This window comes from Tympanuchus pallidicinctus, unplaced genomic scaffold, assembly GCF_026119805.1.
Source record: "Tympanuchus pallidicinctus isolate F22 unplaced genomic scaffold, pur_lepc_1.0 scaffold8, whole genome shotgun sequence".
Lineage (NCBI taxonomy): Eukaryota > Metazoa > Chordata > Aves > Galliformes > Phasianidae > Tympanuchus > Tympanuchus pallidicinctus.
Genome location: NW_026294802.1, coordinates 48,931,977 through 48,958,677, shown reverse-complemented (window position 1 = coordinate 48,958,677; position 26,701 = coordinate 48,931,977). Strand labels below are relative to the sequence as shown.

Sequence of the window (26,701 nt, the reverse complement as noted above, 5' to 3'; positions counted from 1 at the left end):
AGGGAAAAGAACGGCCCGGGAGCGTGCACAGCCCTTATTGCTGAATTCCTCCTGCAGCTGATAACAGGTACTGAGGATCTGCGGAGGATGTCAGATTAGAAATCAAGCTGTAAAAATACCCTGTGCTGGCGCTCGCATTTCTGTGCTGGCGTGATGTTGCTGACTAGTCCTCTCTGGCTTTAAATATGATGCTGTCAGTACTGTGAATATTTCTTAATCTGCACTGAAGAGTGGCTGCCAGGAAAGTAGAAGTGGCCGTCTATCAGCCTTGCCTGTGCAGAAAGAGTGATTGTCTGGAGGGGGGCTCTCTGACCTTTTCATTTTTCAAATGTGTATCTGTTTGCCAAGAGCGTGTCATTTGTAAGCATTTTGTTGTTCAAAACAAATCTTCTACTGCAAACTTTTTTCTCCTCCCGTAGTATGATGCCATTCTGCAGCCTCATATGAGCATGTAATGAAGATCCACCTCAAAACAACAAGCAAGGGCATACGTCCTGCTCCTAAAGAACAAGAAACAGGCGATGTCTTAAGGAACTGTGCAAACAGGGCCAGAGTGTTCAACCTGCAGAAGGAACCCTATGACATCAAGAAAGTCCATCCCAGCTTTTGCTCATAAACCATCCTCCAAGAGTAAATAAGAGTAAATAAGTAGATATGGCTGAGATGCACCACAGTGAGAAACGTGGAGCTCAGAAACAGGATGAGCAAAACTAATGCAGAAATACAGCCATGCAGAGTAATGGGTCTCGAGATAGCTAAGGATGAGAAAACGTTTTAAATTGGGAAATACATCCTTAAAATGCTTTCAAGTGCTTTGAGAGTGTCAGGGAATTATGAGAAACAGGGATGGCTAACAAACAAGCAGCTTATGTATTCTGTACATTACTGCGCACTGCACTCAAACATATCTTTCATGGCATTCCTGATGAGAAGCCAACACAAATGCCACTCTGATTAATCAGGAAAGTACCCAGCAACAACATGAAAAGTTTGCACAACACCAGCAAGCACACAACCTACTCTGACAGATATCTGGGTAAAGAAAGGTGCTCCTTTCATCAATACAAAACCCCCTAAGGCTCAGTGCTTGCGCAGATAATGAAGCCAAACATGTTTACACACCAGTGATCATTACAAGCGGTGATTAGAGGAGATGCTGGGTTAATTTTCATCTCAAGCACTCCGCTAGGTAACAGTGATGACCTGCTGCCCCACCTCACCTCCCCAGAGCGACAAGTCAGGTGCTCCTCCACAAGCTGCAAGTCTGCCCTGTTCCTGGCGAAAACAAAGGCTTTCCCAACATGTATGATTAAAAAGGTCAATGAACCCCATGTGCCCGCCCTGGTGTAATACAACCAGCTGAGCTAAAGCAAAAATTCCTTTTGCTGGAAGTAAATAGCACACTGTTATCTCCCCAGGGCCCAGCCAATAACAGGAGGCATGTTCCCATTCACTCCGCCAGTGTGTGATATGCTAGTGCTCTGCCTATAAATACAACAGCTTGGTTTCCTTGTTTTTTTCTTAACAAGGCTGTGACAACTTCATCTCTTCTGGGTACAACAAACATGCTTGAGCTGTAGGGACACAGCAGGGCTTTCTGCTGTATGTGTTCACAGTGGTGTTTTCTCCACCGCGCAACCATATGCTGCCTACTGCACAGTGGCTGCATTCCTACCAGAGCACGAGGAGAAAATGAGGGCAGAAAATCACAGTGGGATGGGGACAGAGGGCTCAGGGACACACACATTCAGCAGCACCTGAACTGGAGACAGCAGACTGTGGTACTACAGCCCACAGAGCTCCAATCAGAACAAAGTGACGAAGGCATTGGTAGGGGTCCAGAAGAAAGTTCCTTTTCCAGTGTGAAATAATAAATGAGACCGTGATAAGAAGGCAATACTGGGCTCAATTCTGTCTTGGTACCGTGCCAGCTAACCATGCTTCGGACTTTTAGAACTGACCTGGTCATTAATTTGTTACAGACTTGAGCAATGTGAACAAGGCCACGTCTCTCGGATAAAGATTTTTTTCTCTTGCAAGCCAAGGGGAAATGCTTGGTGTTTACTATTCACAGAGAAATCCGCTTGTCGTATCTGTGACATTGCATTCCTCTCTGCACTGCCCACCCAGAACACTTCCCAGATAACCAGACTGCAAGAACAACTTGGCTGCATCAAATCCAAAGTCCATCTGATTCACTTTTCTGCCTAGCAGGGGGCAATGGTGGATGCTGAAGGGAGAATATACAAAGTAGCTCTTGTATATAATGATCCTTTTCTTGCTGTAGTCTCAAAAAAAAAAAACCAAAAAAATAAACCAAAAAAACAAGCAATGCCGGCTTTCTTAAATCAGAGGGTTGCATCTGGGCTGTTGCATCTGCATCGTGTACAGCTCTGTTTTCTAGGCATTTATCTAACATCTTTTTGAACTCATTTGGATCTAATTCTCTCAGGGAGACAAAAGGTAAAGTTATGGTAACTGGGGCTATTTATGTTACAAAGGAGACATGTAAGAAAGGGGTTAAAGCTAATGAATGGCTTTGGGAATGGAAGGGACCTTTCTCAGAATAGAACAATAGGGTGCTTTTATGAAACCGGGAGGCAGAAAACACAAAACTATTAAAAAAGAAAGAACACTCTTTTGTATTATTCTACATTAGCCTTCAGAACTCACTGCCACAAGATAGAACCCTGTGCTGGCAGCAGAGAGCCTGCCTAGTCTTTTGGGTGGTGATAGTTCGCTAGAGGTGACTGCTACTCAGCTTACTGTGAGCAGAGCACGACTTCAGCCAGTTTCCAGATGGATGACTGGAACAGAATTTCAGCTCCATCACTACTCAGAAAGAGGGCAATGGCTGTCAACTTCCTTGGTGAGCTAGCGGGCACACATGAATGTCGACTGTCTTGTTACATTCATCAATGTCCTCGATGGACTCCACTTTCAAGGGGAGGTAACAGAGTCTGCTTCCCTTACCTGGGTGGCTGCTGGCTGACCGATGACCACCCAGCCTGGGCACTGCTGGTCACTGTGATGGGAGACGGAGACGTTGGAAGCCCACTGATCGAGGAAGCCTTTGGGAGTGTAAACGCCACAGTCTTTGATGCTGGTCATTTGCTCAAATTCCTCACATACTCCATCACCATCGTGGAAATAACACCTGCTGGGTTCATCTGCCAGAAGAAACCAAAGAGGAAAAGTCACAACACGGCTACATGTCTGTGGCTTAGTTGCTAGGATCTGATAACACCAGTGGTGCATCTGCTGGTCCAGAGCACTGGGAAGTAAAAGCGTTGGCCAATAGAAGGTGATTTTAAGGACGCTCATCAGGAACAGCTCATTTTGTTATTGGGCAAAACCCTCAAAATATTCCTTACAGTAAGAGATTTTCTGCTTATTTTTGTCTATCGCTATTTAAAAGGATGGGGAAGGAAGAAAGTAGAGATTAAAAACACACAAGAACAGAACGTGGGTATTGGCATCCATTTCCATCCCTGACTTGGATGGAAAAAAGCCAGCAGAGGTCTGGTCTACCACGTTTCCCTTTTTGTTCTTAAAAGATATCCGCAAAACAACAACAGCGTCTGTGAATTTAGAGATGGTGAAAACAGCCAGGATCACAGCCACAGCAACCAAGGGCCACGCAGATCAGTTTGTCCAAAGAGCAGACAGAGTATGCATCGTGTGAGGGTGAGCTTGCCACATACGCACACGGCTTCAACCAACGTAACTCAGATCTGACCTGAAAGGATCAAAAGCAGCAGGAGACTTTATTATCCTTGTCCATTTATTCTGTGGCTTCTCTAATGAGACTACCAACAAAGATGCCAAATTTTTGAGGTTGTTTCTCTAACACCGGCCCATTAAAAACTGAATCAAGATCCATCTACTCTTTTCAAACAGACTGCGTAGCAATAATGACTTTCAGTCATTAGAGTACTCTGTGAAATGGAAACCTTTGACCTGTTGGTATCCTATTTTGTATTGTATTATCATTGCCAGTCCCCAGAGGTATCCAGTTCTGACAGCCTGTTGTATTTTTGTCTGGCAAATAAGCCTGCTGAAAAAATGGTAGGAAATTAGCCAGAGCTGCAAGCTGGACTGATGGAAACGATCCCCAAGGACAGCACTGTTGGTAGCGTTGGACTATCTTAAGCTAGGTGTCAGAAAATCCAACGGCTGCTCAATTTTGAGCTACTTCCAAACTACGAAATCCCTTGTTTATTTTTCATCATAGTTTACTCAGTGAAATACCATCATGAGCCAGAAAAAAAAAATAAAAATCATTTTATTGCGATTCAATTATTTAATGACTTTCTCTCCTTTTCCACCCCCTTCTTCCCAATCCTCTGTGCAAAACTGCAGGTCTTTGAGAGAGTACAAGTTTGAAAGAATGGAGAAGCCTGTCAGGGAGCAATGTCACCGTGGTTTCATTTCATCACAACCTCTGCAGCCAACTTGCATACGAGGTGAGCGTGGGGAAGTGTGTACTTGCTCGGCCAGCACTCGGAGCTGGCGAAAGTGAGCCTGGAAGCTGTTCAGCAGTGCGAGCACAGCTCTGTGTCTGAGGTCATATTCAAGGGGTGGCCAAACTTCTTAACAAGTCACATCTTAAAATCTTCACGTGGCCAGGAGCCACTGAGCATGTAGCACACACCTTGAAAGGGTTTGGAGGAGCAGTGCTGTGAGCGCTTTGCAGAAAGAGGATGACAATGTCTCCCTGGGGTGAGACATTACACCACAGTGGGAGGGGGCTGGGGTTTATGTGCAGATGGGCCCTAATGCAACCCAGAAGCACTGCAATGGCCTGCGGCCCTTCCTCTCATGTTGCCCAAGGGCCCCAGTGCCAGCAGGGCCCCACTCCCCATCATCTGCTACCAACCCAGCTGGGAATGTGACGCTGAACTGCTCATGGGCCCTGAGAGCCCCAGCCGTGTCACACCTTATTCTGCCATGGGGTGCATTAATGCCACACTAGTGAGGTGGGGGAGAGACTCAGCATGTGCCTGGTGAGCCCGAGGAAGGGGTAGAGCTCCACATAATGGAGACCTGCTTTCCTCTTGCCCTGTAGAGATGTATAAAGGCATAGGACAGATCTCTGCCATGCCCCAGAACAGCGGGACAAAGCAAAGCAGCTCCGTGCTGCAGAGCACTGTGTCCCAGTTTGAGCGAGAGCCTCAGCAGACACCTCTGAGAAAGGCTCAGCTCTGGAAAGGCTGTGGTCAGCAAGCAAAAAGCCTCAAAAACAAATCCAAATACACGAAAATACCTATTTTTTGGATTTTGTCATTTAATGAAAAGAGGCTTACTTCTTTAAAAAGGAAAAAAAAAAAAGGACCCTACTGTATTAAAAATATTCAATCTTCAGCCTATGAGTAGTCAGACGTACACTTGCAGTGACACACTGGCACCCAAATACATCCTGCTGCACGAACATTGACACTGATACTGACACATGCACACACCTTTTACACAGCCCCAGTGATGCAAACACAGCCAGAATCTCACAGCCTACTTCCCCTGCCTCCCCGAAGCTTGGACTTCTTTTCACGAGAGGCAATGAAGTAAGCACAACATTTATATAGCCAACACAGTCCTGCACTGGCTCCAAATGTTCCCTCCTAATGCGATGATAAACGTAATGGGCTTCTGATAAGATCATGTGTTTGGGATAAAAGAATACTCAAGACCTACTCCAATCAGATGACTTAATTCATGCTCACATGGATGGGAAGGCAGCCCTTGAATAGCTGTGATCCAGGCCAGTGTGTGATCCTAACAGAGGCTAATTTGTTCCTGATTATGCTTAAGACCCCAATAAATCTGTCTGCTCGGAGCCTGCAACACCCGAGGGAGGAACCGAATGGAGAGACTGCGATGTCTGAATTCAGTGGAGCCTGCCTGAATGATTAACAAAGTCTCACTGAGCCACACTGTCACCAGCCCCTCTGCAGCGCGTCCCTTGCCTGCAGTGCCCACTCACATTGACGTGATGTGAAAATGATGAGGGAAAGCAGCTTCTTATTTTTCTTCCGGGGAAGATTTGCAAGTCCCCGTGCTGACACGTCATCCTGAAGCCATGCTTTGAAGGAAGCGCTGGTGAGATGAGAGGGCACGTTTCCTTCCTCCTGGTTTCCTACTTGGAAGTGGTGGCAAAAACAGGAACTTCTGCAAAACCCTTCCCAGCCATTGAGGAGGGGATGAGGTCCCACTGACCTACAGCACCCAGCTCCTCGTGGCTCAGACTGCTGACCCTCAGCATGCTCTGCGACGCTCAGCAGCTTTGAGGTTGGGCTTTCTCTTTTCAGAAGCAAACTGGAAAATGACCACATTGTTTCTTCCCGTGATTGCCCTCCCAAAATAAAAACCAAACAAGGCTTTTTCCCTTTCCACAGTGCCTGAACATTGCTCGGTTGAAACTCCACAGCCCTTCAGGCTCACAGCCCAGGAAGGCAGTGTCAGGATGTGTATTTCTAGTAGGCAATAGCAAACATCTTTGTTTCCATAGAGGTGCAGAATGCCTTTTCTGATCTGTTCTTGGCTGCTGTTCCATGAAATTCATCCAGGGCCTTGATAATATAATCTAATTTTTGTCTCCACAGAGGTCTGTAGGCTGCAAAGCCCTGATGAAGGTCACGGGGATGTGTTGGCTGAACAGGACCTGTGCCATGGACTTCATTCATCAACACCACTCACTTTAGAGTGGAATCTGATTCAAATAATATATGGGGGAAGAGAACATGAAGTAAATCTGATTTTCCTCAAGGAAAAATGACTTCAAAAAATTAAAAAGCAGTTGCCTGCAAATCCAGCTTAAACCTAGAACAGCAAAATATCTGCAGGCATAGCACCTGGCAGCAGGAGACAGCAGCTCTGGGGGATGACAGCAGATGCTCAAGGATACTGAGCTGAACTCAGGGAGCATGTGCTCATTCAGGCAGTCAGAGCTGCTTTTATCTGACAAAGCCCTCACTGAGGGCACCAAAATGTCAGAGCCAAATCTAAGTCACAGAATCACAGAATGGTTTGAGTTGAAAGGGACCCTTAAAGGGCACCTGGTCCCATATCGTGCACTGCATAGCAACAGCCACAGCTCCATCAGTGCTCAGAGCCCCAGCAGCGTGACCTTGGGTATCTGCAGGGATGGGGCATCTAACACAAGTCCCTTGTTTTGGGATGGTGGGAAAACAAAATCTTTGATTTAGTGAAGATTTCTCTGACATCCACAAAGGGGGTTTGTTGGAGAAACAGATTGGCAAACCTGGTATGTTTCCTAGAACTTGCCTATTGCAACTGGACTTCAAGACCCAGAATAACCATGGGGCTACTACTGTGTGCAGCACCACAAAATGATGAGAGCTCCATTTATCCATGCTTCTGAAGGTGCTCAAGCTTAGTGCAACACGCAGTTTTATACAGCCCCATCCCCTGGGTTCAGAGACAAAAGGATGCACCAGGTAGGGCACAGGGCAGTGCCTCCTCCCCACCACCAACACCTGTTCAAAGCGAGGGCAGAAAAACTCCAGCGGCACGAACCAAGTCTGGCACGCATCAGGAAGCAGACATGCAGGATATACACTTATCTGTGATAGGCAGCCTTCCACCTCATTAAAAAATAGAGACATAAAGAGATCCACTTCATAGCAGAGGGCACATCCTCTGACGAGGCTTTTAATGTCCAAGCTGCATGGCCAACATGCTGGGGACAGACACTTGGGGCGGCTTCCTGTTTCCAGCCAGGATGCACTGACTGCCTTCAGCTTAAGTCTTCTTTTGTGTAATAACCACTATTATTTTTTTTAAGGCCAGACAGAATAATAATAATAATAAAAAAAGTCTTTTTAAGCTCAGCTGTTTACTTGGGGATCCTTCCAACTATAACAAGCCTCATGCCACATAACTATTTGTCCGAGTTAAAAAAAAAAGAGGAAAAAAAGAAGGGAAAAAATGGGGGACACAAAAATGCAGAAGCATTGTCTCAAAGTTACAAATTGTTGGAGTGGAGCAAGCTGCACATGTTAACCCCTGGAAGGTCCACTCTGACCTCAGTGCAATTCAGCAGCTCCTGCAGGACTGGGATCTGACCCGTGTCACTTAATGGCACCTCCAGCATTGCTCCTGGTGTCCAAAGATGAGGAGAAATGTATCCAGAGGTTTCCAGCACAACAGCAGGAACAGTTCCACTGCAGATCTACATGGTTGGAGGCTAAGGGAGCGCAGAACCTGCCCGTTTATTTCTGAGAGCTTCACCTTTGGCTGCAGCGGGAGCAGGGTGAGCAATGTGGCTGCTTCCAGGATATCTGCTAATCTCTTCTTTAGCACTGCAGAAGCCAGAGGCAGAGATATTTCCTGCTGCAGCAAAATATTCGAGAGTTATTTTCCTTCCTGGATATTCTGATCGGAAAAGACACAACACCATTGCACAGAGCTCGGGCAGACCTTTCCAAATCAAGTCGCCCATCAATACACGGTGACATTTTCCTTCAATGAAATAAAGCAGACACTTTGGAAATGAAGTAAAGGCGGGTGTTGCAATCTACTGCAGGGCATCCAGGGGCCTTGCAGGAGGCAGCTGTATGCACGACGTGAGCTTTGTGGCAGTGCGTCCCTGGGTTGGGTCTTTGATTGATCACATTGGGATGGGAGAGCAGTCAGAGTGCAGTGATGCAATTGATCCACACGCTGCAGATACGGTTCTGGCTTCCTCGCATTGCCCAGCTCAGAAACTCGATATTCACCTCCAAGAACGCAGAGTTCTGTCACTTAAGCAGAGGAATGTTTTGTGCTGCTGGCAGTGGTGGAAAGACCCTACATGTTCTGTGTGTTGCCAACAGGAGCCACTGTGGCCTTCCCTCCATGCTAGGGGAGCACAACAATACCTTGAGAAGAAAGGACAGATGGAACTCACAGCATTTATCTGATGCAACACACAATAGCCCCATGATTGTTCTGAATCTTGAAGCTAGCCCAGTTGCAATCCTCTTCCACCCAACCTTGTTTCCCTCTCTTGGTGTTTGGATAAATTGCAAAAGCAGTGCTGTATTTCCTTACACAGAGTTATTTCCTTACACAGAGTTATTAGCTGCACTTGGAGCCCGTTCAACTGCAAATCTTGAGATTTCTGTCACACGAGGCAGCAACTGCTCCCATTGACACCTGGCCGCTTGCTGAGAGCCTGGGAAGGAGCACAGGAGGAAAACTGTTGCTGCCACTCACTAAGGAAAACAAACAGCTTGTTTGTGCGTGTGGTTGGATGTTATTGCAAAGGGAGGTCTTGTGCCCAGCATCACCCTCAGAGCACAGCAAGCTGCTGTTGAGTCACGGAGGGTGCTCCAGGGAGGGAAGCATGACCGGCTGTGGAAGCCTCTTTGATCCACCAGGAGTGCAATGCACGAGGGACACAGCAAGCAGAGGAGAAATCCACTGCTGGGCTCTTGCTGCAGCTGTGTCCTGGACTCCAAAGCTGGATTGAGCTGGGCTGGAGTCACTGGCCAAGAGAAAAATGCAGGCAAATGCCACCCCAGCCCACACGCTCCTCCACAAGAAAGCAACTGTCCTTTGTGCTTTGCTGCCTGAGATGCCTGTGTGCTGTGGTTCGGCTGGCCCTGCTAAGACAGCACTATTAATGATGACAGTCTGAAAATCACTTTCAGAGACTTCATGACGATGTTGTTATTACTAACTTGCCAAATGAGTGCTTAGACATTTTGGAACATGTAGCCACACTCCCATGAGCCGCAGGAAACAGTCAGCTTCAAAGTATTTGCCTTAAGCTGAAGGACTGACACAAATACTATCTGTACAGCGCCAGTCAGTAAATTAATTGCTATCTGCTATGAAATTCTGCTATAGATCCTCAGCTTCTCCATCCACGGCAAGCCGCTTCCTCACTGCCTTACTCCTATTGATGCACTATGAGATGCTGACCTTCTCCTGGTAGATAACTCTGCTTCTCCCATGCTGTACCCTGCTGTGAGCCCTTGGTGGGGTAACGCCAGGCCCTGAGTGCTGTGTGTGGGAGAAATCCCCATTAGCTGCTGCATCACAGCCGTGCTCCCGTGCAGGGGACAGGAGGGGAGGGAATGGGATGCTCTCAGAGCATGCCCACAATGAATATGGATGGTCATCCATCAATGTGTTTTAAGCACATTACTTCTGTGTCAGAAAGGGAAAAAAAGAAAAAAAGAAAAAGAAAAAAAAAAGGAAAAAGAAAGAAGGAAAGAAAAGACATATAAAATTAAGTTTGTGTCACTCATTTAACACTGCAATTTCCCCAGAGGATTATGCACCAAACGGAGATAGCAAGCTCATGAATATTAATCATTTCCCTGAATGCAATGCAGCCCTCCAAACAATAAGATTAGGGGAAAGTGCTATGCTTAATTTATGGATAATGGGAGAGGTAAAGGACAGAGCTCCCACAAAGGTAGGGCTCACAGCTGGAGGGAGAGGCCTCCAGGAGGAGGAGGGCAGATCCAGATTTGTGAGGGACCAAACAAGCTCTTGGGGCCAAGCGGCAGCAAAAGAAAAGGTGTTAACGGATCGCTGACAAATTAAAATCATACTTCTCTCCGAACAGCCACTGTGACTAATGCTGCAAGCACGCCAGAAATCGGCGGCAAACTCAAGAGCTAAATACGTTTCCTTTCTGTTCTCTTCCACTCTGTGCCTTCTCGTGGTGTTTCGCACCCCAAGTCCCAACCCAGTGCCCAGGGAGATGTGTGTCTGACCCCACACCCTCAGCCAAAGGCAGCAGAAGTGCTGCCCCGCACTGCTGTACAAAGGCTTCAGTGAGGAGCCCTTCCAAGCAAAGGAGATAAAGTGCAGCAATAATAACACCAGTGAGATGTGGTTCAAAACCCCATAAATTACCAGGCAAACTTACAGCTAGATAGAAGTTTTGCAGCCACTTTCCAGCTGGTTTGCAATGAGTCTATCGGTCTTTACTCATCTCTTTTCATATTACTCTCTCTCCCCCTCCCTTCTTTTTTATTGATCTCTGCATCTTTTCTATTATATCCTTCTCTTTCTTCAGCACTGGAGAGCTAAATCAATGCATAATGCACATCACACTCAACAAAAGGAATGCAAATGAAAGCAGCACTCTTTTTCAATGCACACACATATATCTGGAAGCATGTGCACGATGTTTGTGGGAGAGTGCACACCAAGGACAAGGTGCTCAGCTGCTTATTAGACACCCATTTCCCAACAGCCTGGTGGGAACAGATCAAGCGCTAAAAGGCTCTGGGTTTGCACAACTGCAAATTGTAACTCTTCCAAGTGGGGCCTGTTTTGCATGGGATTTTGCTCGAGTTTGCTCAGCAATGCCAAAAACCAGGTGTCCTGGGTGAAACCACAAGCAAGGTGAAAGCAAAGCAGCCGGGAACAGGAGAGGGGTACGTCAGTCCCTGTGGTTCACTCCTATTCCACGAACCAAAAGGCAAAGTGAGGCCCCTGTGCAGGGCAGACACAAGATGCAAAATCTGCTCTGCGAGGGGGGAAAAAAACAACAACAAAAAAGAGTACAGGTGATAAATTTCAGCACGAGGATGGGCGAGCGTGCCACAGAACTTCAAAATAAAGCAGTGCTGCCAGATGCTCCCATTAATTAATTAATTAATCTCGCTGTCGCTCTTCAGCATGTTGCAGGGAGAAAATGCTATTAATCTTATCTGTTTTCTTTGAGTCGGCTTTGTGTGCAGAGAAGGCCAGGACAACCTGACAGCAAAGACCACACAGTTTTGTCCCTGCCTCCCTCCCCCCTCCTCCCAGCAGAGCAGATTGATCCGCTGTTATCTGATTAGAGAGGAGAGGAGGAGGGAAAACAAAACCAAGAAGAAGGAAATAAAAAAAAAAAAATAGCCTAATTTTATTACAGGCACTGGAGCAAAGTGTCTTGTGGCATTTATTCAAAGGAAAGTCAGACCAATAAAGAAAAAAAACACATTAACATCGTGATCCTAAAAGGCAAAGGGACTAAAAGAGAGAGAGGGACACCTGCAAACAGGCTGCCTCTGTCCATGGGGATGTCAGCACAGCTGCATGGCAGCCTGAGCCACGGGCTCCAGCACTGAGGTTGGAGCTGACTTTTAAGTTGGCCCTGCATGGACCAGAGACCTCCAAGGATTCCGTCCAGCCTCCACAACATTCACAAGATGATACAGTCCTACAGTCCTGATTATGCAAAGCCTCTGTACATCATGGGAGGCTCACTGAGTTCTTTGGTGAATAGGAGTGAAGGACAGTGCTGAGGCACTGGTGCAGGCTGCCCAGAAAAGTGCTATGGCCAGGAGGGATGCGGCTTTGGGCACCTGCTCTGCTGGGAGGTGTTTGTGCCATCAGCAGGGGTTGGAACTCGATGGGCTTTAAGGTCCCTTCCAATTCCATTCTGTGATTCCCAGGGCACTAAAAAGCTGCACACTGCAACAAGAATATTGCTGCATAAACAACAGTCTGAAATAACTTGTTGCTGTCCTACAAGATTATAACATGTATTAGCCTCATAAACATAGAAATAAACTACGCCTTATTTCCCTCTACTCCTCAAACAGGGACCCAAGCAGTCTGTATTTTCCAAGAAAACACCCCACCAGCCTCAAAGGAGACTTTTGTTTGGCTAAAGACAGTGGACTCAGGGTTATACCCAAACATAAAGGTGGGCTATGGCCGAAGAACTGACGTGGACCAGGGAAATGAGACCTACGAGGGTGCACAGCTCCGTCTCCAGCCCTTGCTGGAACCAATCTCGGGTCATGCCTGACTTTCCAAAAACCCAAAACGTTTGCATAAGTGTTTATTTTGCTTTCAAAATATTATGACTAATATATTTCAGTGCTTGAGGTCTAATTCAGCAAATCACTTGAAACACAAATGTCACTTCAAGACCACCAATAGTCACAATTAGCCCTGACCATAAATATTCTCATATTTCAATAGAGCTATTTACATATGTAAATATGGAAATAAGTACATCACCGAATCAGGCCTCAAGTATGACTGTGTGGGATGCTGAAGTAAAAATGTGGTGGATGAGACAAGCAGTTCCCAGCTTACCACCCAAGGGAAACGTGTTGCCTGTGAGGTCCGTTATATGTTGTTCCAGCCACAAGAGATAATCATCAGATTGCCGAAAAGAGCAAATTTCAGTCCTGCCAACATTATATTAACTGCTCAGGACTGATGCCCTGAGCTGAAGGCATTGGATCACAAGATGGGACAGACAGAGCATTCGCTTGGTTAGTCCAGATAAGGAATCCCATAAACCTCTTGAGAAGAGACTGATCCCTTATAAACATTAACTTTGGTTTCAGAAGGTCTGCATGTCTCATCCTTTCCCGGATCTCCAAGTCCTGTTTGGGAAATGCAATCCCCCAACGCAGGGCTGCCCAGCACAAGGTTCAGTGAGAATTGGTCTTTTCCCTTCTCTGCCCCCAGCATTCCTAGAGAGTTTAATAAATATGTAAAGCTCACAAACGCAGCCCTGCTATCCCAGATAGCCCGAGCATCTTCCGGCCATTGTGCTTCCAGGTTTTGCTAATCAGAGCAAACCAGGCTTGCAAATGAAATCTGATTAAGTAGTTTTCACCTCTCAAAAAGGGGATTAGCCAGACCTTTGATCTTCAGATACTGATTTGCAACTCAAAGGAGGTGTGACCTCAGCTGGACTTGCTTCTGGTCTCAGCCCCTTCCCCTTTCACTCCTCCTCCTGTTTACCAGAAAAAAAACCAGTTCATGTCTTCTCACGTAGCCAGATCTAAAGCCTATTGAAGGCGGTGGAAAGCCACCCACTGACTTCAATGGGCTTTGGATCAATCCCACAATGGCTGACTTAGCCCTAAGTCCTAGGTTGTTTCAAAGCCAGCAGAACCAATTTCCCATCAAAATGACCAGAAGCTGGGAAGATATGTTCGCCTTTCAAACCTACAAATTCCAACTTTTTTTCCTCTTCCATGACAACTCTTCAGCTGGAGATGCTGAAAATACTGTTGATTTTTTTTCCTCGCGCCTTGCATACAGCAGTTGCCCACCAGTTGTAAGTGGAAAGGCTCTGAGCCAGACTTACCAATGCAATTAAAGGATAACTCCTGCAGGCAGAACAGGGAGCAGCCGTCACCATTGATCTTATTCATGTCATCACATTCTTCCCCCAGGTCTCTACAGGCAGGGCACAAACAAGAAAAATGAGTCAGATGGCAAATGGCGTCATCCCAATGATCTGCAGAACCCCAAAGCCCTGACATCCCATGGAGCTGCACTGTGTTCCAACCCTGGACACTCCTCTCCCTTCTTTCTTCAGCTCCTACTTTCATCATCCCTGGTTCACAGACTTGCCTGGCCACTTCTCTCCTACACATGTGGATACCACTTGCTGTTCTCTGATGAGGATATGAGCAACTTCCTTCATAGCTGGTGCGGCTGCAGCTCAGCAGGTGGGGAGAAAGAGAACAGGAATCTCTGAAACCCTTTGTATTAAATCTGGAAAGGCCAGTCTATGACCCCAGTATGGAATAACAAGGTACAAAGCCCAGCGGGGCTATTCCAGGTGACAGCGGTCTGCAGGCACTGGGTGGTGTCAGGGATGGGGTCCTGCCTTGCTCCAGCCCACGCTGTTGCTTGTTTGTAGAGCGCAAACCAGATGAGAAAGAGGCTCCACAGCTGCAAGTGGGGACACAGCTAAGCACACTGTGACACAGTCTGGTTCCTGCTCGCTCGTGAGGCAGCTCAGCTATTGTTCGACGCTTGCTGCAAAGCCACAAGTGATGTTTGAGGAATGTGCAAACATAACAGTAGGAGAAAAGTTATGGAAAGCAAAATTAATCTGTCTTTCTCCACCTCTTTCTCCAAGACTGGCCTGGATTCATAAGTCAACTGGCTGCTCTGTTTGATTTTCCTGCCTGTTGGGCCTCATCCTGCAAATACTTGCTGCCAGGTATATAATCTGACAGAGCTGTGCTGGTGACTGCTGATCAATAACATTTCAAGACAACAACACTGGCTGGATTAAGCATTTGTTTGTTGTTACTTCTGTAATCATAATTAAACAATCTTATACCACAAAGCTTAGAAGCAGGTGTCCCTGAAATCCAACACAGTAAAAGAACAAACCTGAAAGCAGTTGTGAATGACTGTTTTACACTTCCAGTGGTCTGGGGGCTGGCAGCTGCTGAGAGTGAGGGGCTTACTCAAAGTGTGCAATCCCTAGCAGCAAGTCCAACGCTTCCAAGTGCACACAAGTCCAACAGGAGGATGCATCAGGAACCCAGCAGGCCACTTGGGGCTCTACCCTGTCCAACAGCTGCCAGGCACATGGGGCTTCATGTGGAAGGACAGCATCAAAGACAGTGGGAATTCTTCCAGTATAAGAGCTCCATATAGAAAATGTCACCTACATGCACATGTAACAAACAGCACAAAAAGCATACAGCATGCTTCATATCAATCCTGCTGGACTCCACTGTCTGTATCTCTGTCTGTATCTACTGGTGCCAGGACAGCAGGGCCTAAGTTCCAATTAAACGTAATCATCAAGCACATGAGTCATTACGTGCAGATGAAAGGTAGCCTAAGCTAAGGAGACATCAGTGGTCATCACTTTCTTTCTGTGCTCAGATTGTGACTGGGTAGATGTGCTCACATTTATCTGTTTGCTCTTCCAGACTTACGTTTGGATAACTCCATCTCCACAGTACCCACTCCCAGAGACGTAGACAAGTGCTGGGGAGGGTTCACTCTGCTCTGCCCCGGAAACGACGACGACCTGGTATGTGTAGGTGGTGCTGTCGCTCAGCTCCCTGCAACACAAGAGGAAATATTGAGTGACAGCCCATCAAAGGCAATGACAAAAGGCAGAGAAGGTGTTACTGCACTGAGGGCTGGCCAACAGAAAGCAAGTTCTGGTTCCGTCAGGCCCTCAGAACATTTTTTCATTTTGACGGGGATAATTTTTGCTTGGCTGCTTCTTTTTTTTGTGAGCCTCGTAAATCCATGCTTGACTTACGCACAGCTCTGAGCACATCCTGGTGCAGCTCTTGATTATGGAATCACAGAATCATTAAGGTTCTGGGAAAGACCAAGATTACTGAGTCCAACCCCAACCCCGCCACGCTCACTAACCATATTCCTCAGTGCCACATGTCCACGTTTCTTGAACATCTCCAAGGATGGTGACTCCAGCACTCCCTGGGCAGCTGTGCCAATGCCAGATCACCCTTTTGGAGAATAAATTTTCCCTAATGTCCAACCTGAACCTCCTGTGTTTGACAGCTGAACTACTCGCATGTTGCTGCTGAGGTCCATGCCTGCTGCACAAGTGGCACTGCACCAGCACTGACCCCAACTGTGCACACTGCTGAGTGGTCACAGCACTGCTGGCACCCAAAGAAGCAGCCGTGGGCTCTGTCGTGCTCAGGGACAGCACTACCTGCAGCTGATGGCACAGATCACGTAAGGAACTCAAAACGCTCTGCAAACACCGATTACGTCCTCGACAGCTCAGTCCAACTGCAGCTGCAGCCAATGGGAATTTATCTATTGATCTCAGACAGAATTGGACTGGGGCTGTTTCTCTGATAGAGAAATATGTTACCTACTTTGTGTACAGGTACTAAACCAGCAGAGTTAAAGGGAAGCTCTCTTCACTTTAAAAATAGGATTCAAACCATTGTCCTGGATCACGGTATTAGCATCTAAACAGTCACAAAAAGAATTACCAACCTGTTCCATATTTATACAGAGCCTTAACTGCTTAAATCCTGTGAATCTCTGAGCAAGACAAGATTTTTTTTTTATATATATTATAGAAAAATATAAACCTAATGTGAATATTTAGGTCTTTCATGGCACGTTTTATGTTAGCAGAACTTAAGATGTTCCACAAAGAAACTCATTACCGTTATCCTCATTGTGCTGATCTGCAAAGCCACAGAGCAGGGGAGATATTTATCCTCTATAGAGCACCAAGGCATTGAAGCAGGCATCGGTGGACTGAGGTCCAGGTTGGTGACATTACTATCTCCTTACAACACTCATTAAATTAACAAGCACGACTTTAAGTCCAATACCACACATTATATTTTACAACAAAGCTGCTTCTCATGCCTGCAGCATAACTACCACGGAATGAAACACGTGCTTTCACACAGGGGTTTGATTCTTTGCTGTCACACTTCAAATTGCGGATAAAACTCAGTGGAACCAAAGCATATCACCAGTGTTTTCTTATTGATTCCTGTTGGCAACAGCCTGCAATATCTATTGGCTAAACATGAGAGACCTCAGGTAGCATGAATCTCAATTTGTCCGTGCTGGGGAGATACCTACCTAGGTATTAGTGTGGTTGTTTAATTAGAGTACAAGTTATCCAAATTCTGCCCTAGTAATTTCCTGTATAAAACTGTCATGTGAGCCAACCAGAAAAAAATTACATGAAATAACTTCAATGGCCAAACACACCCCGATGTGTAACACTGAGGTTTTCACTCCTAGATAAATCTGCTGATTAAGATCATTGAATCATTGAGGTTGGAGAGAACACCAGGATCACGAAGTCCAGCTACCAACCCTCCTTCACCATGCCCACTAACCCAAGTCCCTCAGTGCCACGTCTGCTCTTTTCTTCAACACCTCCACGGTCAGTGACCCCACCACCCCCTGTGCCAATGCGTCACCACTCCTTCTGAGAAGATATTCTTCCTAATATCCAACACGAAGATGGGAAGCATCCAATATACACTGATGAAACAAAAAGCAGAGGCAAGCTTTGAATATTAAAGGGCGATTCTCTCTCTAATTGTTTCTCAAAACCATTCATAAAATATTTAAGATTAACAAGGATATTTGTAGAAATTTAGATTTTGCCTCCGGATATCTTCCAACCACAAAAACGTTCAGTTCTTAGAAAAGCCTTGCTATCAATGAACCATCCAGGCAGCTGCAACATCTACAAAATAAACAGATCAACAGTGCTTTCTGATGTGCTGAAATCATGAAACACCGACAGAAGTTTTCAAGTTGTGATTTTTGCTGAAAGCGTGAAACACCGACAGAAGTTTTCAAGTTGTGATTTTTGCACATGATTTCCACCGGAAGGTGATGGACAGGCATCCAGCCAACAGCAAAAGTGCATCCCTGCAAGTGTGCCTGCGTGTGTGGGAGTGTTTGTGTGCGCTGGTGTGCACAGGGAAGCAAAGCAAAATCAAGGCAAAGTTCACATTTGTTTACGCACAGGGTGGGAAGCTGGCAGAACAGAATGGAAGAAGACACAGTACTAAATTAAGCACAGGAAAGAATATGGTGTTTATGAATTATTAGGTGATTGGAGATGGATGCGTATGTGGGTGAATGCGACAGAAAACTGGAAATGAAAAGTTATTACGTGGGGAGAGCTCTGGTGTCTTTAATTATATTGACTGTGAATGCAAAATCTGGTATGCGGGAAGCATCCTGAGCGCGCTGGGGAGCGCTGACGTCAGGCACTGGCAGCAGTGCTGCTCCATGCTGTCACCTGCAAGACAAGGGCTGCTCCAAGCAGGGATAAAAACAGGACTGGGGCCCTGGCTGCTGGTGGCGTTGATGGTGACAATGCTCCTTGCAGTGCTCCATGCTGTGTCAGGAGGTGAGAAAGGAGAGCATCTTTAGCGCTGAGGATGTGAACAAACACTCGTTTAAATTTATATCTATGGTCTTTTAATGACCTTTTCGAGAACTGAGTGAGCCGCATTGATCGCTGCGGCTTCCGCCCGTGGGGAGGCACTCGTATTAAAAAGCAATGACTCAAGTGCTCTGCTGAGAGGGGGAACTGGAGCGTGCCGTGCAGAACGCCACCAGGGCTCCTAGCCCGTCTGCTGGTGAAAGCAACAGATCCAGGGTTGGAGATGTACAGCCCTCTCTCCCTTCTCCTGGTCATCCTGGGTATGGGGGGCAGTCATGTTGAACTTGAAACATCCATTGGGCAATGGATTGCTGCTCTCTGAACGGGTATTTCTGTATAACTTACAGGGGAAAACATCATTGGGAAGCAGTTTTCTACTCAAACCAAGGTGGTTTTGAAGGATCACCAAATTCACAGGTACCCAGCAGTGACCCAGCCACACCTGCTCGATGCCCACAGCTGGGCTGCAGACTGAGGGCACAGAACCATAGAGTTATCTGAGTTGGAAGGGACCATTAAAGGCCATCTGGTCCAAATTCCTGCAATGCACAGGGGTACCTACAGCTCTGTCAGTGCTCAGAGCCCCAGGTCCAGCCTGACCTGGGATGTCCCCACCCAGGGATGGGGTATCCACCGCTTCTCTGTGCCACTGCCTCACTAGGGGCACGGCCCCTGAAAGCTCCAAGGGAAAGCAGCGACCTGCTTCCCTCTTCCCACTACCATGGCATGTCTGTTTTTCCTGCCACAAATAATAGCAGGAAGTTGTTTTGTTGTTTTGTTGTTATTTTTTAGCACAACAAATTCCTGTTTTGAACAAAACTGAAAATATCCAAAAGGCTTATCCTACTTTCTGTCCTACGAAAACAGAAATGGCCGTAAGCAATGAAAGAAGACAGTGTTTGTGTTATTTAAGGACAAAATGACGAGGTCTTAGGCATCTCCAGTTAAATTATGGCTGTCAGAGGTACTGTTAAGAGAAGCAGACACATCCTGCACCGCAAGCACCCTACAAAGGACCCAGCTTGCTTTGGCTTTCAACAGTCACCAAGTCTTGTGCCCAAAGGCAGCGCTTCCCAAACAGATCTCTGCATCCTAGAATGAGCCCCAGTCCATGAGCGACATCCCCACATCCCTACAACACAGTCAACACTTGCAGGCTCTCCAAGAGCTCCCAAGACCAATCGATAAAGAGAAACTAAGGGGAAGAGGTCACTTTAGGACAGTGTGGATACATGTGCTCCGCAGCTCCCCTCCTTTTTCCTGTGTTGCCATTTGCATTGTCCACATAAGATTATTCTCTTCTATTACCTTTTCCTCTCTCACATGCACTCCCCTTGCTTTTTCCTTTTCTTCTTTTAATAAAAATGGCATGAGAAGCACGGCAGAAGATAATGAAGAGAATTCCTGCCTGGCTCTGCAGTTGGGAGAGAGGAGGGGCGAGATTCTGTAAACAAAAGGACGTCAAAAATCTGGGCTGTTTTTTCAGCTGTGGCCCAGTCTCGGGCAGTTTGGATAAGCCCAACGACATGGCAGGTGCAAAGGCCTCAGAAGAAGTCTCTGCCCCTCTCCTGACCAGCGAGCTGACTCAGAAGACAAAAATACCTGGAGAGCAAACTTGGAGCAGCTTCTCCCTCTGCCCATAACAGGGTCCCAGTGGGGGCAGTGGGTTTGCTCTGTTCGCCTTGCTCCCAACAGGGGAGTGGAATGAGAACTCATGTGTGGGATGCAAAGGTGGGGATTGGAGGCTGGATTCCTGCTCTCAACATAGCTTAAGCCTGGACTGTGGTCTGACGAGGGAAGCTCAGGTGAATACTTTTGGGGTATGTTTTGTTCTAGGGCTGGTTTAGCTGCCTGAAGCCCAGCCTCACCATTCAGTGCCCAACTCAACACGACTGTATCAGGAAGGCATTTCCAGTGACACCTCCCATAACCACTGTACACAGTACCGGAAAGACTTTGTGGTTGAAGTCAGAGGTTAAAGTCAAAGGTTGGGCAATCAGAATCTTTTAGAAAGAGAAAAACATTCTTTGCTCCACGATATCCATCCACGTACAAAAGTTACCACCACCTCTTCTAGATATCACAAAACCCAAATGGCCCATTACTGTGCTGCTTGTGCACACTGGTGTAAGTCTGGAACAGCTTCAGAGACCTCAGTAACATACCCAGATCCCAAACACAGCAGTTCTGCTGCAGCCCATCTCTCCGAGCTGCATGTTTGCTCTGCTCAGGACCTTAAGCATGTCAAGCATTTGCCTTAAGAGAGAACTCTCCCTTAGAATCACAGAGTCATTAAGGCTGGAAAAGACCTCTAAGATCACCAACCCCAACCCATCCCACCATGTTCACTGACCACCTCCCTCAGTGCCACATCTCCACAACTTTGGAAGATCTCCAGAGATGGTGACCCCACCATCTCCCACTTGGCAAGACAGATTTTCCTTCCAGAAAGAAAGATTTCTGTCCTTCATGTAAGGATCATAACTTTATACAGTAGCAAACTTATAGATATATATGCAACTGATTAATTCCAGCAGACTTTGATATAATCGTCCAAGTATTTGCCCTGGTGCCAATTTAAATCACAGTAGCACATTCAATAAAAAAACAACTTTGTAGCCAAGGCCTGAAAGATAATTCTTGTTTTTTCTTCTCTTAAAAATAAATCAAACATCAACAGTCAATTTTCTACTTTCTTGGTTGAACAACAACAGCAAAAACAACCACATGAACACTTAAGAGTGGAAGACAGAGATGCAGGATCTACGTGAGATTGGGTTACAATTACCAGAGCAGTGGAAATGCGAGGGGCCCGGGGCCTCACGCGGGTGTTTGCACAAGACAGGCAATTTCACGGCGGTACACAGGTTAAGTGTCGGAGCACCTGGTTGCTATTAGAAGCAGGGCAGGAGGGGGGAAATCTGTTTTGCTGGGTTCTTTGCTGCTCCAATCAGCCCTGAGCTGAGAAAGGAAAGCTCTGGGCCCTGACCCACAGCAAGCCCCACTTGCAGCCGGAGGGAATCAGTGCATCTCTGTTCATTCCCAGGGAGCGGTGCCAGCAACCAGCGCCTGAGGACACAGCGCTGCGGTGCATGGGAGCAGGGAGAAAACAGCATCGGGGCTGGCGGCAGGCTGGGGCGGGTTGGTTGCTAAAAGGCCATCACCGTCACCAAAGAACCTCTCTGCCTGTTGCATCGTGCCTCTGGATGAGCAGCGTGTGATTGCTCACACTGCTAATGATGTCCCGGCTGTGCCTGCAGCACCCACAGCTCCAACCATGGCAGCATTCTCCCTACCCCACGCCATACTATGGGGCTCTGCCTGCAGGAGGAACACTCTTCCCCACATCCAGTCCTGACCTCTACCATTTCCTTTCAACAGAGCCAAGACCTGATTTTCAGAGCTTAATGCCCTCCTGTGTCTGTGAAATCCCCTGAAAGGGTAAACAGAGCCACGTGAGCCTGACCTGACTGCTCCTGGAGCCCGGGGAAGCTGTGTCTATTTTCAGCAAGGCTTCGGCCAGGCCCCGAGCACACAGATGTTTGCAGTTTCCTCAGCTTCCACCTCCTCCACTGCTCCTCACTGGGGCTCTGCAGGGAGGGGATGGGCACTGGGGCTGTGCTGGGCCCATGGTGCTGCAGTGTGGGGCCAGGCAGCAGCCTGTATCCATGGGTGCATTTAGGAAAGATGGATGTGCAGACCCACACGAGGAGCACATAGGGGTGTGTGAGGAGAGGAGGTGACTCCTCCAGAGGAACATTTTGTCATTTCCCCCCTTAGGGGCTCTGCGTTTCGCTTTAAGCCACTTCAGATTATGAGAAATCCTACTAGCTGGTCTCCAGTGGGATCTGTAATGGTTTAATAACTGAACATTACTGAACATATTTCCACTAGCCTCTTTCTTAAATCCCATCATGAGCTAATTTCCTCTATTGTCATTACATCTGCAACTGGTCTTACATCTAAAAAAAAAAAAGATCTGCACCACCGCGAGGAAACGATCTGCACTGAGCTCTGAAGGCAGCAAATCCACTCATCCTCAGTGGGCACAACTCGCTGCTTCCGCTCTGCCTTCCTCTCACAAGACACAGGGAAGTGCTGGAATGGCAGCAGCAGCATGGAGATGCCCATGTCAGCATGTGCTTCAGAAGATCCTGGCCAGAAAGAGCGATTCTGGGGGAAGACTTTGGGCTCACATTGATGAGCAATGATGCACTGAAAGGGTTTCTGCTTTGGCTGCTGCTGTGCTATCTGATCAGGTACTCACGACAGCACAGCATTACTCCCTGCTTGAGGACAGCTCCAAATTTAACAGACAGGTGAAATTTATTTTGCAGGAAAACATATTGAAATGAAATGCCCAGGAAAAAAACGGGCCAACAGTTCGGTGAAAGCAGCAGAGAAAAATAATCAGTGCTGGCTGACGCTGCTGATAAAAAGGTAGGTAGCACTTTGCTGCTGCTGCTGCGGTATTTGAGGCTCACTCCAACTTTTACAAGAGAGTTATTTTTAAATTGTTGCATAACACGTGTCTGCCCAATGCTTCTTTCCCCAATCGAGCAAAAAAAAAAAAAACAACAAACACCCAAAACCAACAAAATCATTTGTTATTCCTGGGAGATTTCTGGTACTCCTCATCTTATTGAGAGCTCAAAATAAAGATGCACACAGGAAGGCAAACATCAGAGAGAAATTATGAGATAATGCACACCCTAATTTACCACGTCTCTGAGACTGTTTCACCTGCAATAAATTATTTCACCCAGCAGGAAAAGTCTTGTTTGACCTTCATTTTTTCCTTTCCTGCAGCTGAAAACTCTGCTACTACTCCTAGGTCGGGAGTTCAAATTCCAGCCTGGCTGGGAGTGATTAAATATATCCATTTCTAATAGTATCTATTTGGTTAATAAGAGGATGGCAGTGAAGGCTCATTGTTTGAGGGACGTTGGCACATGGCTGCGTTGCAGTCCGGGCAGTGGGATGCTGAGGACAACCATGCAATGCAGCAGCAGTGTGTGGGAAGTCCCTAGTGGGAGCAGAGCTGCTCCCTTCTGAAGCAATGTGCTGCTCCTGAAGTGGGGCAGCCACTGTTTTCTGGCTATTCCCATGCTCTTGAGTCATTTCTTTGACAGAGGCAACTGGGCACCACTCAGAGCCATGTCCCAGTTCAGAGTAAACCCAGGCTGAAAAATCACTCTGGCTGCTGCTCAGCATCACAGAACTATGAAGAGACGAACCCGCCCTTCCTACCTTATTCTTGCATCATATGCAGCTGAGCCAGAACAGGAGCTACGGTTCTGCCAAGTGCCAGCTATAGCTACAGCATTACATAAGAAACCACAACACCAAAGAACCACAAATCTATCACTGCAGCTGGCACCGAGCAGCATCTCGGCGCAGGCTGAGCAGAAAAGCTGCCTGCTGAACAGGCACGGCCCGCCGGATTGTTCTTTCTCTTCTCTCAGGCAGGGCTAAGGCAATTTGGCAGAGGGTGGTAGGGAAAATTGCTGTCTTGCTCTGCGTGTGTGGTCAGGAAGTAGGTTTTATTCATCTGCAGAGATAACATGGCATCTCTGATGAAGAGAGGAAGATGTAAGGAAAGCCATCAGGATGTGGCTTCCAGCTGCCACGGCCCAGCAGGGACATGGAGAGCCCGAGCTTCCTTCACATGGGTGTAAGAAGGACGCAGGAGCAGAGGTACCTGAGTCTCAACACTACAGCAGTAAGAGACACCTGGTGGGACACAGGGATAGAAGGGTTTTTGCTGCGTGGGAAAGCATGAAATAGCTTTGTTCACACACTGCTCTGCATTAGCAGTGCAGAAGATGTGAAGGAATGAGCAAAAAAAAAAGACTAAAAGTGAATCTGTTCACATGGAAGTTTCACAGAATCACAGAATTGTAGGGGTTGGAAGGGACCTCCAGAGATCATCGAGTCCAACCCCCCTGCCAAAGCAGGTTCCCTACAGCAGGTCGTACAGGTCGGCATCCAGGCAGGTCTTGAACATCTCCAGAGAAGGAGACTCCACCACCTCCCTGGGCAGCCTGTTCCAGTGCTCCGTCACCTCACTGTAAAGAAGTTCCTTTGCGCATTTGTGTGGAACTTCCTATGCTGCAGTTGTTTAGTAAAAGTGTTTTTGCTGGAGATAAGCAGTAAACTTTCATATAAATACAGACAAGGATCTCTTTAATACATTACTGGAGAGAAAAAATATGGTTAATTGGGTAATCAGGGGAAAGAAATCAGCCAGATGCAGACTAGAGAGCAAGTACTTTTAATAAGGACAGGTCTTGGGTAATGCTAGTGGTGACAGAAGGCATCAAATACTTATGGACTCAGCAAGAAATGTACTGTTTTGCACCTACTTCTGCTAGCTGAAGTTGGTTGGGTTGAAAGAAACACTGAAGTGAAATGTACATTTGTCCTTCAGTTATCACTTTGAGGTTAATTATTTGCAGGAATGAAATGTTTGTTAAGATGGAATTGGTATACAGACGAATATATATAGGTCAATGCAGAGAAGGATGGAGTTAGAATGCAGGAATCAACAATTTACAGGGACTGGGTGTCTCAAAATGATGCTTATGTTGGTACAGAGGATCAAGAAACCCTGAATAACCTCAGAGCTCTTCACTGCAAATGAGAAGGCAAGAAGTAATTGGTTTCACTCATTCAGTTGGAAGGTAACTATAAACCATCAGTGGGAAAGATTCACAAAGAAGTGCATGAGGTCCTTGCACACATCAAGGCAAGGCGTTTCTAGGCTTGCTGTAAGTATTCATGCTGTTGCACAAGGACATCTGGAACACCAGACACAGTTCTAAGGCCTGTTGGGAATCCAGATGTGTAGCGTGCCGATATCATACAGAAAACCTAGCAGCTTTTGTAGATAAATCTGGGCATGTAAAGTGCTTTCTTAATGTTTCAGTCCTATCTTAGATACTCCTCAGTATTTCCTGGCATATCAAGAGAGATTTGGCATGGCAACTGTGGGGGAGGGGAGCAGAAGATGTTGATAATATGGGCTTCAGCTTTTGGTATCAGGAGAACATCCACCCAGTGATCTGTATCTTGTTTGGGTGGAAATATGGTGTTAATTATCTTCATGACAGATGGATCTGGCAATTCATTTCAGCTGCTTTAGATCATACATTCCTCTGGCTGGTAGAGCTTCAGAAAATAGAGAAATAGATCTTCAAGATGAATGCAAAGGAAGGAATGCCATAACAAGGACAGATGTTGCCATGAAATTTTAGTGTTGCATTCAACAGGGCCTTAACATTACATATCATCATTGTGATATTTGTATTTTTTCAGAGCCCTGTTGAGCTGGGCCTGCTGTGTGTAACTGCAGCCTTCCAAAGGAGTCCTGCTCACCTCCAACAGCCACTGCTGATTTTCCAGCCTCTCTGCTTGCTATGTTTGAAGGAGTTTACAATGTATTTCATATGCATTCAGACTAAGAAGTGTTTTCCATCTCCTTCAACACCACATCATCAGGGGTTTCTAACAAATCACATGCATGGCTTCCTGACTGCATACCAACAAACACAAATGCTATTGATAACACACATTTTGAAACAAACTCTTTCAGGTACAGCCTGCAAAATGCCAGGAAACCATGAACAGCACCAAAGCAACCTCTCCAAATACCTGCAGTCTCAATGATGTAATTCCTCAATCCTTTGCAGTCAAGAAGCCCTACTGAGATCTGGATCCCACTCTCTTAGGTGCTCAGTTAAAACACTTCAAGTGAAATTGAGCTTGTAAGCTTAGCACTGAATGGAACTCCTGACTCTAACATAATATTTTAAAATACTGTACTTGCTTAAACAATAGATGACAACCAGTCCCCTCTATTTCCAAGGAACAGAAAAAGTGTAGCCTTAGAAAATAGGTGGAAAAAATAGTGTGACAAGAAAAATATATTCTGTATATGAGAAAATGCAGGTTTCTCTCTTGGTCTCTTTTTCTTTTATTTTGAATTATGAATGCAGTATCTCTAGGTGTCACTTAGGTACTAAAGCAGTAGTCAGTGTGAGAATAACTCAG

At 46.5% G+C, this 26,701-nt stretch overlaps 1 protein-coding gene across 1 annotated transcript in view; it reads right to left on the bottom strand.

Moving 5' to 3' along the window:
* The window catches only part of PAPPA (pappalysin 1), a 172,590-nt gene that overhangs the window by 70,310 nt on the left and 75,579 nt on the right, over nt 1-26,701 (bottom strand). Inside the window, exons 8-10 of the mRNA XM_052669628.1 lie at nt 15,663-15,791; nt 14,063-14,154; nt 2,974-3,170 (exon numbers count right to left, since the gene is read on the bottom strand). Of these exons, the coding sequence (XP_052525588.1) occupies nt 2,974-3,170; nt 14,063-14,154; nt 15,663-15,791 (418 nt within the window). The remainder of the gene's footprint in view (nt 1-2,973; nt 3,171-14,062; nt 14,155-15,662; nt 15,792-26,701) is intronic.